Raw genomic sequence first — 16,592 nt, forward strand, 5'->3', positions numbered from 1 at the left:
TTAATACATGCCAAAACAACAGCATCTTCATTAGACTGACTCTTACATGGACTAGTGAGTTCATCTATACTATATGGATATGTAATTCATGGGATTTGTTAGGACAGGATCAATAAAGAATTTTTATTGTGGGAGAGCTGACTAGACATGAAAATCTAATTACATTAATCCAGATATTATCATGGTATCCACTGAAACAAGTTATATGTATATATATATTTGCACATGCATGTGTGTATATATATACACACATACACACATACATATATACATATACATAACTTAAAGCTTAGTAATGCAAGATACTTACTACTATTAATAATGTAGCTTGGAATCATTTTACCTTTTAATATTGCTGCTGAAATTCCAATGGTAGCACAAATAGGGGGGAGAAAAGCAAAGGCATTAAAGAGTTATATGGAGTAATAATTTGCCTGTGTTTGATGTGCCTACACACATATATGGAGGAGAGAGGATCCGAGTTGAGAAAAAAGACTCAGAAAAAAAAAAAAACCAGGAACACAGGAGGATTTAAGAAGATTAGAAATCCTATTCTGTTCTATTTTTATTTCTACATCTTTACAAACATTCATCCTATTCACTTCATTGTTCTTAAATACTAGACACGTGGAAGATCCTCAAAGAAGAATAAAGTAACACAAGAAGAGAAGATAACACACTGATCTGGCTAGTACCAGAGTACCGATCTGGCTAGTACCAGAGTACCGCTGAACTTTTTTTTTTTCCCCACTGTTTCACTTGGAAGTTACACTGAATTGAATCAATTACCTACCAAGCTGTTGGACAAACATCCCCAGGGATTCAAGAACCCTGCACAAATCCCACAACGTTAGTCATAACGTTGGAGGCATCTGCAGAGAGAAATACAGTTCTCTCTGCAGATGCCTCCAGTGGCTAGGTAAGCCTGCTCCCAGAAGCAGGATGGCAGTCTATGTCTGATGGGTCACTTTCCCTCACTCCTCCACTATCCCCCGGTGTCAAACTAAAAAAGAGTACTAGTGAGACCTTGCATTTATACAATTATTTGGGTTTCAAACAGCTTTCAAGTTACTAACAAACATTTTGGCCTAGAGAGGACTACATATTGTCACAACTTAAGGCATGCTACCCTGTCCTTCACACACCAGCCAGTTGTAACTCTTGTAACTTATAAATCCTTATGTGATAAACGTACACCTTGGTGGACAGAACCTGCTAGATTTTTACTGCCTTCACCAAGACAGTGGTCATCTGATTATTGGTGGCCTGCTGAAACCCAACTACTATTACATTGTATATAATGTCATTCCATACAATCTTTTTATTCCTTATAAAAGAAATGTAAGATGTAGTGTCAGTATAATTGAACGGTGAACACCTGAGACTGTTTAAATTGACTCTCTTGATATATTAGCTATATTTTTATCACTGGGCAAAACCATAGCAGAAGTGATAAATGTCATATAAAAAATAAAATTCAAAAAACATCCTAAGTCAGCAAACAAAGCAAAATAAATGTTTTACAACTCTTATTTCCAAAAATATTTTTCGAAACCATCTTCTATTTTACCAGTTAACCAAATGTAACTTTTTATAACTCATTTTTATTATCTAACTAGTAAAATCAATGCTAAGCTGTATAAAAAACACGTGATTTTTTACCCTTACCTCTATCTTTTGCTTTGTCAGAAAGAAGCACTTCCACCTCCTCATACTCCCGGATGGCATCCAGTATGATGCTTCCTTCTTTACTGAATAAGAACAGCATGGGGATCTTGATGTCATCTGTGTCTTTGCCATCACCCGCCATCTGGAACAGAGGGGCAGTATCACTGCTGCTCCCCTCATTGTCATCTAGCCAGGAAATGAATAGAGCAAACGTCAAAACCTCTGTCCATTAAAAAGATCTATAGACCAATCTTTATTATTTTTTTCGCCTGTTGGCGGCATTTATTTTATGCATCAAGAATCAGAAAAGTGAACATACTTTTAGAGCTCACTAATTCCATTCCTAGAAATTTATTCTAAGGAAGAACTCAAAACAAGCAAAATGATCTAGTTCTAAAGTAGTTTACTGGAGTACTATTTGTAATTGTGAACAACTGTGAATTATTTTTTTTAAAGGTTTTATTTATTTGACAGACAGAGATCACAAGTAGGCAGAGAGGCAGGCAGAGAGAGAGGGGGAAGCAGGCTCCCTGCTGAGTAGAGAGCCTGATGCGGGACTCGATCCCAGGACCCTGAGATTATGACCTGAGCCGAAGGCAGAGGCTTTAACTCACTAAGCCACCCAGGCACCCCTATTATAAGCAAATTATAATTAATTACTTAATGGAACACACAGAAAAACAGAATATTACTATTACATGAAAAAGTAGAACACAATAATCCATAATTATGACTAAAAACTTCCATATGCTTATAAGAAAGCCCAGAAATAGAAATATTCAAAGCCTTGGCTTACAATGATAGAATTATGAATGAAATTTCATTGCTGTTTAAGATTTCCTTTAATGGCATTTACCAAACTATTAAATGATAGCTCCTATTTCTATACTGTTCACAAAGAAGAATGATGATCGTGATTCTTCCTCTGTAAGTTGAGGTGAACACTACAGTTGTTTCACACGGGTGAGGTAACTGCTGTAGGACTGCTAAATAACTGCTTTACTGGTGAGGTGGTCACGCCCCCTTCTAACTATACTGCGCAGGCCAGATGAGAAGCCTGCCTGTCCCTTCTCAGAGAGCTTGCTGTGATAGGCCCTGCTAAGTGGAGAATACCAAGTAGGACTCTCCTCCTTAGCGATAATTGATTGGACAAAGCAGGGCCATCTGGCTCTCAGTCTCTCTAGAGGCCCCGGAAGTGGCACACGGCAAGACGGTTTCAGTTAGCAATGGACAGGGATCTAATAAGGGGGCACACACTCAGGACTGAGGCTCTAATTTTAGAATGACCTTTTTGGAACTAATGAGCAAAGAGGGAGCAAGCTGGTGAGAAGCTGGAGAATGAAGCAGAACTGCAAAGAGATGCAGCGAAGAGAGTCTATGAAGAGAAGAGAGTATAGGCAGACTGAAAGATATGAGAGAGAGATGTGAAAAACTCTAGCAGCTATCATGGTTTCTGATGACTTTTATTCAGCCGAATTTCTTACTCTCACATTCAATTAAAATAATCCAGTTCCGGGGACGCCTGGGTGGCTCAGTGGGTTAAAGTCTCTGCCTTCGGCTCAGGTCATGATCCCAGGGTCCTAGGATCGAGCCCCACATCAGACTCTCTGCTTAGCAGGGGACCTGATTCCTCCTCTCTCTCCCTGCCTGCCTCTCTGCCTACTTATGATCTCTGTCAAATAAATAAATAAAATCTTAAAAAAATATACAAAAGATTGGGGTGCCTGGGTGGCTCAGTGGGTTAAAGCCTGCCTTTGGCTCAGGTCATGATTCCAGGATCCTGGGATCGAGCCCCACATGGGGCTCTCTGCTCGGCAGGGAGCCTGCTTCCTCCTCTCTCTGACTGCCTCTTTGCCTACTTTTGATCTTTGTCTGTCAAATTAAAAAAAAAAAATCTAAAAAAATCTAAATATATATATATATATATGTATATATAATATATATATACACAATAATAAAATAAAAAAATAAAATAATCCAGTTCCATGCAGTAAACAAACCTCCCTTCTTAAACCAGCTTAAATCAATTATTGTCTCTTGCAGCCAAATGATTATTCTAAGATAATTTTCACTTTTAGTACTTGTGATAAAAAACAGCTAAGCCCTAATCTGCTCATTTATATACAATGAAAACCAGCAAAACCAAACAAAATACTTCATCAGAAACAAAACAAACAAAAAAAAAAAATAGGGAAAAGATGTTATAATACAAGAAATTTTCTCTTTAAAAGTGATATTTCCTGGGGCACCTGGGTGGCTCAGTGGGTTAAACCTCTGCCTTCAGCTCAGGTCATGATCTCAGGATCCTGGGATCGAGCCCGGGATCAGGCTCTTTGCTCAGCAGTGAGCCTGCTTCCCTCTCTCTCTCTGCCTGCCTCTCTGCCTATTTGTGATCTCTGTCAAATGAATAAATAAAATCTTAAAAAAAAATTTCCTGAGAGTAAGGATCATTGCCTCTTACTTGTTTACCCACTGAACTCAGTAGAAGATTCTACTAATAACAGCTATTAAAGAAAACAAACTTGAAAAACCTTGCAGAGTATAGAATACCATGAGAATAAGACTTAGTGGAAACCTAAACTACTCCATATATGTTCCAGCCCTTATTTCTTCTATTTTATATTTTTTAAGTCTTGGTAAAGAGGTGTTCAAAATGATAGTGATGACAAGTTATTAAATTATTCAATAAAAACAACCTCACAGTGTGGAAAATCACCAAGGATGAAGAGATCATTTAAGTTGGGCAGCAGCAGCCTTTTTCTGTAATTGGCCGGAGAGTGAATATTTTAGGCTATACAGTTCTCTACTCTTACTGTTGCTCGGAAGTAAGCATACACAATATGGAACAAACGGGCATGGCTGTGTTTCAGTAAAACTTCTATTTACAAAAAAAGGCAGTGATGTAGACTTGGCCTACAGGCTGTAGTGTGCCAATTGCTGATTTAAGTTATTAAGCAGAAGTTCTCCTAATACTGAATTAACTAATGAAATCTCTGCACTCAATAAATCAGCCCTGAAGTGCCCGTATAGGATAAGCAAAAGGAAGAGTAAATAATTATTTTCACTGAAATAAATCCTAGTATTTTATTTCAAATGCCTTAATTTTTACTTACCTTGAATTGGAAAAGGAAATCTATCCCAGAAAGAAGGAAAAAATTCAAAATAGATTTTTCCCTGTGCGAGAAGCTATAAAAACTTTTAACTTCATAATTAGGATGTGATCTCAGGTCTTGCAGTTCTGAATATAAACTATATACTTAAAGCAAAGAAAAATTTGGGGCACCTGGGTGGCTCAGTCAGTTAAGTGTCTGACTCTTGATTTCGGCTCAGGTCATAGAATCAGGGTTGTGAAATCAAGCACGGCATGGGGCTCCCTGGTCAGTGGGGAGAGCCTGCTTGAGACTCTCTCTCTGCCTCTCTGCACCCTCCACCCTGCTCCTTCTCTCTGAAAATAAATAAACATATCTTTAAAAAGGAAAGAAAAATTTCTTTTTTTCCTGGCAGTCAAGGTCTGCTTGTTAGTGATTTTCTATGAAAAATAAAAGAGCAGAACACACTGGTTGAAATACAGAAGTAAAATGATTTGAGTTTGTAATTTCAGTGGAAAAAAGACCCAAGGAAAAAAAAATTTGCTAGGAACTAGTGCTTATACCTATGATATGTAAACTATTATACTAAGACATTTTGTATATATTATAGTCAAACCTTAAAACCACCTGGAAGATATTTATTACCACTTCTACTAGAGCTCAAAAAATATTCTACTGAGGGGCGCCTGGGTGGTTCAGTGGGTTAAGCCGCTGCCTTCAGCTCAGGTCATGATCTCAGGGTCCTGGGATCGAGTCCCGCATCGGGCTCTCTGCTCAGGAGGGAGCCTGCTTCCCTTCCTCTCTCTCTGCCTGCCTCTCTGCCTACTTGTGATCTCTCTCTGTCAAATAAATAAATAAAAAATCTTAAAAAAAAAAAATTCTACTGAATAAACCAATAAACTAAAGCTAAGCCAAGGTCACACCATGATCTTGTGGCGGAGCCAGGAACTGCACCCCAATGTATTTGAGTCCAAAGCCTGCATCTTTGTGGAGGAATGGGTATTTTTAATGGCTTCCCACTGGAGGTGCCAGAGTGTAATTCTTGCCTTTAGAGGGCTTTGGATCTGAAAGCACATTTTCTTACGGTGCTTTGGGGTGCCCCCACGTTCTTATCTGTCCCAAGTACTTTTATTGGCCTTAATATACAGAAACCCCAATCTAGACTTTCAAAAAAGATATACAAGACACAGACATTATTTAAGAGAGTCACTGGATTACCCACCCATTATGCTGTCTGGTGAACTAAAAATAATGTGATGAATTCTGCTAACATTTTGACAAACCCAAGGAAAAATCCTAAAAATGATCTCCTCCCAGTGTACCCAATAGCACAGAGGAGTACTCACCAATAACAATGCCACCAATGGCACCCGCATTCTGAATGTTGCGAGCCTTTTCTGCAAACATGCACTGTCCTCTTTGTATCAAAGCGATTTTTCCCATCACTGCCTCGGGGTTAGTAAGCTCTGAACAACCATTGTATGGTTTACTGCTTGCAACAAATCCTCTGGTCTGTCAGAAATAGAAGGAAGTTAAATATCCTTTTGTCTTCTCAAATCACTCTCTAGTCAATACAATTCACCATCTAGGGCTTTACTTCATTTCTAATGATAACATATCCAGTATAAATTTAGCAAAAAGTTTTTGTTTTGAACTCTTTTGCAAATCATAGTACCCAACCAACATTTTACTGTGCTCTGCAGTTTATAAAACATAACTACTTTTTAAAGCATATAGAGCACATATATATTTGAATATAAAGCATAAATACAGTTTATAAAACATAAATTACTAAAGCTGATCTTTATAATGACTCTAAGAAAAAAACATAGAATATCTCCATTTTACCTATGGGGAAACTAAGACTTGGGTTACATAATTTGCTCAAAGACACAATGTTAGTAAGTGGTAAAGTTGGAATTCATAGGCAGATTCACTTCATACCCACATCCACACTTAAAATAGCTGGGAGCCACTTTTAAACCATCATTATAGGCAGAAAAATTTTTTGAAAGAGGGGAAAAATGGATTTAATCTACATGAATCTGTAAGCAGCTCTCTTCCTAGAATGATCAATCCATCCAAGAACTGATTTTAAAGATACCAACATAAAGATACTTTAATATCCCTCTCTCTCCTAGAATGCAAACTCCACAAGGGCATGATCTGCACGAGCTTCATAAACAACACACACAGCTAACATCTAAAACAGGGCCTAGAATACAGTAGTACTGGACTCAAAAAAGAGCTGCTTGACTGGATGAGTCAATCTATAAACATTTAGAGCTTTAAAGTACACACATAAAAAACGTCTCCGTTAGAGGGAATGGAGTTCAAAGAGCATTGGCTTTAGATTATCAGGCAACTTGGGTCTGGTCCCAACTCAGCAACTAGTTACATGAATGTGTGAACTGTTTAACAATGTAGGTATTTGTTTCCTACATTAAAACTAAGGGGCTGGGCTAGCTTAGTGGCCTTCCGAGAGTTGGCTTGGTAGGACCACAGTGTCATGCTCTCTATGGCCACCTGAGCGAGAGCATCTCTGGTTTTAGTTGTGTTCTACCTTAAAGCTCCAAGTTAGATTTCTGTTCAATGAAAGGTTCTAGTAGTTCCTAAAAAGTCCAAAAAACCATTTTTAGATAAATTAAAGATACCAAATTACAGAACAGGCCAAGAACTAGACAATATGTGAACAACATTTTAAGTAAAATTTTTAAGCATGTTGTATACATAAATTATGACTCAAAATTTTCAAGATATAAAAAAAAATTTTTCAAGATATGCTTTTAACTTTAATCTGCTTTAATCTGGGAGAATGGATATTTGGGTTTTAGTAGATTAAATATTTAGGTTTAACAAACTGAAACTACTAAATTAGACTAAGCAATGAGACAATACTTACACAATACATTCAGTTTCAACAAGCATATTGTAAGTGTACACACCTCTTTATGTTTAGACAGATCTAGCCCAAACTGAGCTGGTCCAGCAGTTAACACTACCCTGCCAAAAAATGGGTGGGAAACAATTTGTACAGCCCGTGGAGGTAGCTGCTGTTCTTTCTGTTGCTGACTTGACAATTCAATCATCTCCTGCATAAACCTCAACCCATCTTCAGCATCAATTGAACTAGCAGCCTAGGGAAAAAAACAGATTAATTTTATCCTTTTGAAATGAAAACTTTCAACTTTCTGATGTCTTAAATACTAATGCACTATATAACCTACTCTAAAATTTCCCCTTTCGGTTTCAGTCCCTATCAAATACTTATGGCCTGATTTGTCTTAAAAATACTACTTCTGGAAATATTTTCTGAAAGTACATTTGTAATTTTTTTCAACATCTCCTTCACTGTTCTACAAACCACTTCTGATACAAATTGAGAACTGGACTTCCACCAAATGCTGAAATGTTTACTTTGCTTGATTTTTTCCACTGCTTCCCCTTTTAAGAAATAAACCTCATACTGATCCATACTTCGCTTCTTTGGAATTATGATCCAATAATCACACTAAATTCAAAATATATGTATCAGGCTTCTATTAAGATCCCAGCAATGGACTAGGAACTGGGGACAGAGTCTTTCACTTTAAGAAGTTTGTATCTAGAGGATACAGACATATAAATTTACCTATGATAAAATTCTCATGTGGGAAATTAGTCTAGCAGCACAGACAAGGGAATGTTTGATTCTGCCAGTGTGGATCTGGGAAATATTTAGAGAATGATATTTGAATTGAGTCTTAACAGAGGAAAAGCTGAAGAATGCCTTAGTGGGAAAAAAAGGTGGATTCCTCACACTTAACAGGAAAAGTTAATTGTACTTGACAGAGTTAGAGGACAAGACAGAACAGAGAGAAGTTTGGAGACAGAGACAAGTTCAAGACTATCTAGATATATCCAGGTTTGGTGACTTAAAGAGAATGATGCTAGGGGTATTGAGATGGCAAACAAAAAGGAAGAAAAATGGACTGAGATTGGGGCACAAAGAGATAATCCAGGTTTAGACAGAGACTGAGATGCAGACACTTGTCATACATATGACCGGCAGATAAAAGCTGAATTTAAGAGTATAGGTAGGACTCAGGGTTACCTACGTACATCTAAGAAATCACACGTACAAAGATGACAGCTGAGCTTGCAGAAACAGATGTGACTGCGAAAGAAGAATACAGAGAGAAAGGGGTGCGATCCAGACTCTCTGGTAGTGCCTACATTGAGTGGCTGTGGCAAAAAAGGAAAGTTCCAAAGGAACGCACAAAGCAATAAACAGAAAAGTAGAAAAGTTATATGTTGCTGGAATGCCCTGAAAGCCAAGAAAGGGGTATATTTTAAAAAGGGTCAGTCAACAGTTACAAAAAAACTAATCAAATAAGGATTAAGAGGTCACTGGGTGGTAGTTATGCCATTGGTGGCGTAAGTGAACATGTCACTAGAGATGCTGCTCTCTCTACTGAGAAGTGACAGTAAGTGAAACATAAGGGAGCAGGCAGAAGACTCTTTAAGAAAGGACTGATATGACAACAGAGATGAGAAAAGAAATCAGAGGGAAAACTAAGGTTGTGGGAAGTCTGGATTTGAGATTAAGGGATACCATGTTGAAATTCTTTAGCAAACTGTGTTTTTTCTCACAATCAATATATTAATAAGGTGAATAAACTGAAAAATTAAAAGGTCTCATATTATGAAAGCTTTTTAAAGCAAAAAACAATAGAATTTTCTCAAAAAGCTATGTTATTTTTCCTAGGCATAGACAAATACTTGCAAATTTTGATTTTCACAACAAATAAAAATAAAATAAAAGATTTTTGGAAACTAAAATACTGTAAACTACAGAGGTACTGAAATGAATTACTAGCTTTTAAGATTTGCTGTAAAGGGTGGAAAGACAAGGTGCTGAGAAACAGAAAACTCTGAACTTGAGCCCTACATTTGACTCTACTGATTTCAGAAAATTACCCAACCTATTCGTGATTTTTTTTTTTGATGTTTTATTTTTTTTAATTTAATTTTATTTTTTCAGTGTTCCAAGATTCATTGTTCATTTGATTTACACTAGGAAGGGGCCGAATTACATGGCTTTCCAAGATACTTCCACGTCCTAAAATTCTGATTCTCTAACTTTAAATCACATATTAAAAGTTTTTAGAAAGCCAAATGTCATTATCTTATGAAAGCTGATGAGACCAAAAAGGGCAGAGATGGTAACTAATTAGTACAGCAATGGCTTACTTGGATTGCATGTTGAACCAACTGGACTCTCCCATCTTTGAGGTGAATCAAACTCACCCCCATCTTCTTCAAGATTTCTAAATGTTCAGGATTAGTGGCCATGAAATCTCTGGCTCTCAGAGGGGGTTTAGCTCCACTCCTGAAACTCTCCTCTCTGCTAAAAGTAATTATAGGCAAGGCTTAGAAAACTACAAATCAGAACTGGGGAAAAACCTAAGACAAATAAAAATAATTTTAGATACTTGCAAAACTGCTAGTTTTAGAACTAGTAGAACTGGAAAAACTGGAAACAGCTATTTTCTCATATATAACTTAGTTTATTAAGTGGCATGGTCAAATATATTTTATAGTTACCAAAGCATGTATATTATCTACAAGTCTGTATTAGTCGACAGCCTTATAACTATCTGAAAGCACAGAAAAGGTTGGCTTGGGGATTTGTTATTATTGATTTCTTCCTTGAAAAACAAGGAAGCAAAACAGCATTTCTATCTGTGCATAATAACACTCACTTAAAAAAAATTTTTTTTTAAATTTCTTATTGATGGCCTTTCTAATGTAACTATTTAGGAAAAAATGAACTCATTAAGCCAAAAAATTTTATTTAAAAACTAAGAATCAGTACTTCATCAAAAAACAAAATCAAATGAAATAAGAAACTGTATTTTCACTACATAGTAACTACAGCTTAAAGGAAAAATACTTCCTACATAAACAAGATATGTGGAAGTATTTGAAGAAACTATTTTGTGTAAAAATGAACTACAGAAGTTAACTATTATATGCCACCCACTGACTATTAACAGTTCATTAAACAAAATAATCACCATAATAAATTTCCATAATAAGAAAGACATTACTTCAGAATAAACTTTGCCATCTAACTTTACCAATGAATAACTTTTCATTAGTGATAACTACATGCTTCAATATGTTTTTGGTCTAAGTGAACATCTTCTTGGCCGTTATATATTCCTTACACTCTCTGTCATTTACTAACAATTAATTTCGTTATTAACAAGTACGAAATAAAACATCTTACACTCTGATGATGCCTCTAGGACAGCTCTTATCCACCACATTTTTCAAGGGTTCACGAATACTCTGAGCATACAGTGGATCATTAGGAAAGAGAATCTGAGTGTTTGGACAAGTCCAGTCAAAATTACTGTCATCCAGTTCTGTATAATCTGAGGTCTACAATATAAAAGAATGTTACATAAATAAAAATAATTATTTTACTAAACATTATAGCATGTTCATATAAAACATTAAGTGAAATCTAAGCGTGTATAGGATAAACAATATAATAAAACAAGAATACAATAAGTGTATATAAGATAAAACTGTAAGAAAACAAAATAAAGGGCGCCTGGGTGGCTCAGTGGGTTAAGCCGCTGCCTTCGGCTCAGGTCATGATCTCAGGGTCCTGGGATCGAGTCCCGCATCGGGCTCTCTGCTCAGCAGGGAGTCTGCTTCCTCCTCTCTCTCTCTCTGCCTGCCTCTCTGCCTATTTGTGATCTCTGTCAAATAAATAAATAAAATCTTTAAAAAAAAAAACAAAAGAAAAAAAAGAAAATATCAAGTGTACTTTTCTTCCTGCCATACATATATTTATTGAATTCTATTCATGAATTATTTTTCACTTGGAAAAATAACCACATAAAAGAGAGGAATAAGACATTTAATTAAAAAACATAACCTACTGTATTCTTCTTAGAGATACTTTGATTTGTAGTAGAGAGCCAAAGAGGTAACAGATGAGCTTCTGTTGTAAAGATGTAATCTTCTATGTCAAAAATAATGTCCTCTTTATCAGCAAATAGCAGGTAAAGATACTTAAACATCTCAGCCAAGAAGAAAGAATCCATCCTGAGATAAAAAGTCACAAATAAATCTAAGAACATAAAAATATCCAATGCCAACTATCTGAAATAGACAGAGTCAAGGTCAATGAACAAGTCTATACCAATTCCGATGTCCAAAGTACTATAGTATCTATCTTTTCCCCCAATGGAACAGTCTTGACTCAAAGCATATTCCAAGGGAATGAAAAACATCAGAGGGGCTGCCTACCACACAGGTACACTAAATCTTGTCAATAGTACAGACAAGATTTTTCCCATTGGCCTTCCAATGAAGGAGAGTTTTCCATTTCTTCTACAGAGAACCAACAGCAGGGAGGTAATGCAGATAAACTTTACCACTGAGAGCCATACAAAAATTCAATTAATATTAAGCTGGATAAAGTAAAACAATTTTGATGGAGTTCATTATGTAGCTATTTAAGTGATAAGCAAGAAGGCTTTAAAGGTAAAGGAAATCACTTACAAAAAAATTACAAGAAAAAAGTACAGCACAAAATCACAGGGACTATGATTATAACTTTGTAAATCTTTAAATACTTATCAAAAAGGGAACAGAGAAGAAACAAAGGGGATAAAAATATATGCGACTTTATAAATTATTTAATGTTACAATGTTTTAATTAACATTTTTTAAAAAGGCTTTAATAAAATTAAAAGTGGCAGAAAAAGAGCATAGCTGTTAGATGGAGTTATAGTAACATGGAATTTATCACATTTACTACCTCCCAAAGCAACTTGTAATTTACTGGAAAGATAGCATAGTTTCACACCTCCAGCCAAGCACAAGTCCTGGCACACAGTAGGCACTCAATAAACATTTACTAAATCAAAAGCAAGTTTTAACAGTATTACTGAAGAATGAACTAGAGAGGCAATGGAACACAGAGGTAAAGATTTGGGCTTTGGAAATAGAAGACTTTCCACCGACTAGCTGTAGAATCATAAGAATATTATAGAAGGACTGTGAGTTTCCGTTTATTTTTCTGGAAAGGACATAATAATGCATGTCTATGTCTAACACTGGGGTAAAGACTAAAAGAGATACTACACATTTATTATTTAGCACAGCACCCGGCATATGTAGGAGCTCAAAAACAGAGCTATCATTATTTTTCCTATACAAAATGTTTGTTTTAGAACAACTCATCTATAATCTTTCAAATTTTTTTGAACATTTTATATGTTAATATTTTCAGAATAGATAAAACACTTCCTGTCAATCTGCAATATACTTATAATAATTTAACCTTCACTGGGGGATAGTTATTATCATGAGCAAATGCTACCTTGAGAACCATAGACTGATGAGCAGGGTGTTGATTTTTGGGCGAATTCTAGAACTTACTATGAAAGAGATGGTTAGCAAACACTTAGAATAGAGAAATGGTAAAATCACTACAGTACAAATTGGGTAAGGCTAGCAAACTGGGTATTATATCATATAATTTGATTTGTATTATAAAACCATAAATATATACATGAATGCAAACATATATGTAATAAAACTATCTGGAAGACTGTTTATCAAATTGCCAACAGTGGTTATCTTAGGGCGGGCAAGCAGGGAAGTGTCTTAGGAAAGATTTTTGATATTCTTTTTGCCATTTATATTCTTTCAGTGATCATTAAGGAACATACAGATATTCCCATTTTGAAAATTGTATATGTGTATGCTCGTGAGCCAGGGGACAGCACTGACAGATCTGTAAGGGAATAAGCAACCAGATGCAAAAAACTTGCAACCTGAAAGCCCTCAAATGTCATACCACAAGGTATACTAGTCATGGTCCAAACCAGAATTCTTCCCCAACAATTTAGATGGCAACTTTTTAAGGTATGCCTATCGAAACTGCAGATCACTGGAAACAGGTAATTTAGGTAGTATCTTAGATGACTGAGATGAGATTCAAACTCCCTTTTAGGTCTAGAAACACACACACACAAACAACCCAACAAAATCAAATTTTGCTAAGCTAAGGATAAAGTTTGAAGTTTACACCAAAAAAAAAAAAAAAATCGCTTTCTTAAAAGCAGGTTGGGGAATACCCATTTGTCAGGCCACAGTTAAGTAACTGAAGTGAACTGGCCACAAACTCACTGTGAGCTGAATATAATAAAGCTGCTCAAAATCTAAAGCTTCTCTGGTAACACAGAATGATGATTAGTAGTTCTCGACCTTTCGCTGGGCCAAATGCAGGAGAGGTACAATGTTGCCATGAGAAACAGTGAGTTGATGAAGCCCTGATCCTCAGTGGATGGAGGACGAAAGCCCATCAGCTGCTCAGAAAACTAGCGACCTCACAACTGTTCTCGAACAGTGATGTTTTGCCAGGCACATCCTGAGGATGGCTAATTCTGGACATGATACTTTAAGAGATACTCTACATACTGGAATATAATCAGACTGGGGCAAAGGCAGTGGTGAACGGTCTAGAAACAATGTCATATAAGGAATATTTACAGGTAAAAATAGGAGATTGCTAAATTTACAAAACTGGAACTCTCTACATAGAGTAAATCATGCCTTGCTCTGTAATTCCTCAACCTGTTACTCTTTTTTCAACTATAGCACAAATCACCTGGTTGTAATTGTATCTTTACATACTTATCTTCACTAACTACAAGTCAAGGGAGGGCAGGAATGGGTTCTAATTTCTCTTCCCATCCCCACAAGTAAGTGCAGTGCCTGGCATTCAGCAGGTGCTTAATTATTTTGTTCCTTGCATGAGCTGTCAGAATAGCACTGCGTTCAAGAGCCAATCTTCCTTGATAAGAATTCTAATTACTAATTGTGTGATCTTCGGTAAGTTCCCCAACCTTTCTGTGCCTTGGCTTCTTCACCTACACAATGAAGATCATAACAGAATTTACACATCAGAGGGTTGTTGTCAAGATCAAAGGAATTAAACAAAGCAGGGGCTTAATCAGAAGAGTGCCCAAAATGTAGACAGCAGTAAATAAATATTAAAAATAAATACACAGCTTATCTGCTTTCATTTCTTGTTGGTATCTACATGCCTACTTCCAAAAACCTATCCATTTCTCACCAGCTACTATCAGGGAAGTAGGTCTCAATCCTCATTAACTATTATCTAATTACTCTCGAGTGAAGGACTAAGGACAGCTCTGATTAGATGATGGGGGCTGTGTCTCACCTGCCTCTACCCCTCTGCCTGAAATTCCTTTTACTACTGTTTTCTCATCCTTATCTTGAAGGATGATACAGAAGCCTCCAGAAACCCTCCAGGGACTGTCATATCCGAATCTTTAATACGTTTCATGGCACATTTACAAAGTAGTAGCATCTCTTTATCTGCCTATTCTCAGTGATTCAAAGATGGAAAAGACATGTCTTCTATCTTAAATCCTCAAAAACTAGTATAACTCTGGCACATAAAACACTTCATAAACACCTGTGGAATGAACATTTGGTAACCAAATCAACAAATGTTAGTGTTCATTAGAGATGTGCTGCTAGGTTCTGGATAGTTAAAATAACCAGGTAAGTAATTCTGGAATAACTGTAATGTTAGTGAATATCACAGTAACCAAAGTATGCTTTTTACAGCTCGAGTATTTCATGCCATCCACATCTATCCGATACGCGATGAAAGAGAAATTGACAATGGTCTTCCCCAGCCCTTCAAATCGGCAACAGAATAAGAAAGAATACACACATTAACCAAGACATGCTTTGAGGAATTCTTGACTAGCAAAAATCATAATCCAGATCATTCGTCATCATCTTGATAATTTCAAACATTGTACATAATATAAAAACTATTAACACAGGACCCCCTCCCCGCATTCCTAATACTCCTAATATCAAGGTTTTGATATTTAACATTTATTTATTCATCTACTTAAAAATCATTTAAGCACCTACTATATGCCAGGCACTATGATAAAAATACAAACTGTTCAAACAATTTTAAATAAGCCCATTCAAGAGTTTAAAATATAAACACAATGAACTACCTTTTGCATCTTCAAAAACCTTTTGTAAAAGCATTAAGTGTATCTGAATTCTAAGAGTTGTATTTTGTGTTGTTTCAGAGTTACCCTGAGGAAAGGGGATGTTAGGAATTGTTTTACCTGTCCTCATGACTTCCAGTACGAACATCCTTCATGGCAGCAAATCCGCAAGGCACTCTAGCATATTTATTTAAATTTTCAATAAGTGTTTTCCCTACTTCAAGGTAGTAAGGATCTCCTGTAGCCTATTAAAAAGGAGAATATATGTATACATATATATAGCTTATATATTACCATATACCCACTCATTTATCAGGGATTTATTGAGTACCTACTAGGTGCTTAGGCATTGTATCAGGCACTGGAGTATATGTTACATAGAACTTAGCTCTGAAAATAAGCCAGGGATCTGCTTTATGGAATATCTTAAACACATAACTGGAAAGCTGTCCAATTACATTTCTCAGCCCTTTGATAAAATTTTCAAAGCCCAAAAAGGTAAGAGACATGCTTTAGAAAGCAGCTCTAAAATATAACATTTTTCTTTTTAGAAATGTTTATGTAAATATTTTGAAAAGACACAAAACTTAGGTGTCAATTCTTCTATCTTTCAATAATTATGCTCTAGATGAATGAAAACCGTAACATATCCAATCATGATAACATTAAAACAAGGACTTTGAAAACCCAATAACTATTACAAGGTAGTGAGATATCCAACAGAGAATGGGGACTAAACAGCAAAAAGAGAGGTAAAAGA

At 36.1% G+C, this 16,592-nt stretch overlaps 1 protein-coding gene across 14 annotated transcripts in view; it reads right to left on the minus strand.

The window, feature by feature from the left end:
- The window catches only part of EDEM3 (ER degradation enhancing alpha-mannosidase like protein 3), a 77,622-nt gene that overhangs the window by 15,441 nt on the left and 45,589 nt on the right, over positions 1 to 16,592 (minus strand). For 3 of the 14 annotated variants that reach the window (XM_082702966.1, XM_082702965.1, XM_082702959.1), the window contains exons 13-20: positions 15,953 to 16,077; positions 11,696 to 11,861; positions 11,032 to 11,186; positions 9,990 to 10,146; positions 7,703 to 7,894; positions 6,104 to 6,269; positions 1,669 to 1,854; positions 311 to 358 (exon numbers count right to left, since the gene is read on the minus strand). In XM_082702966.1, coding sequence (XP_082559092.1) covers positions 311 to 358; positions 1,669 to 1,854; positions 6,104 to 6,269; positions 7,703 to 7,894; positions 9,990 to 10,146; positions 11,032 to 11,186; positions 11,696 to 11,861; positions 15,953 to 16,077 — 1,195 coding nt within the window. The remainder of the gene's footprint in view (positions 1 to 310; positions 359 to 1,668; positions 1,855 to 6,103; positions 6,270 to 7,702; positions 7,895 to 9,989; positions 10,147 to 11,031; positions 11,187 to 11,695; positions 11,862 to 15,952; positions 16,078 to 16,592) is intronic. The other 11 variants (XM_082702964.1, XM_082702963.1, XM_082702962.1 and 8 more) reach the window with 7 other exon arrangements.

The sequence above is a fragment of the Mustela nivalis genome (assembly GCF_964662115.1).
Source record: "Mustela nivalis genome assembly, chromosome: 16".
Classification (NCBI taxonomy): domain Eukaryota; kingdom Metazoa; phylum Chordata; class Mammalia; order Carnivora; family Mustelidae; genus Mustela; species Mustela nivalis.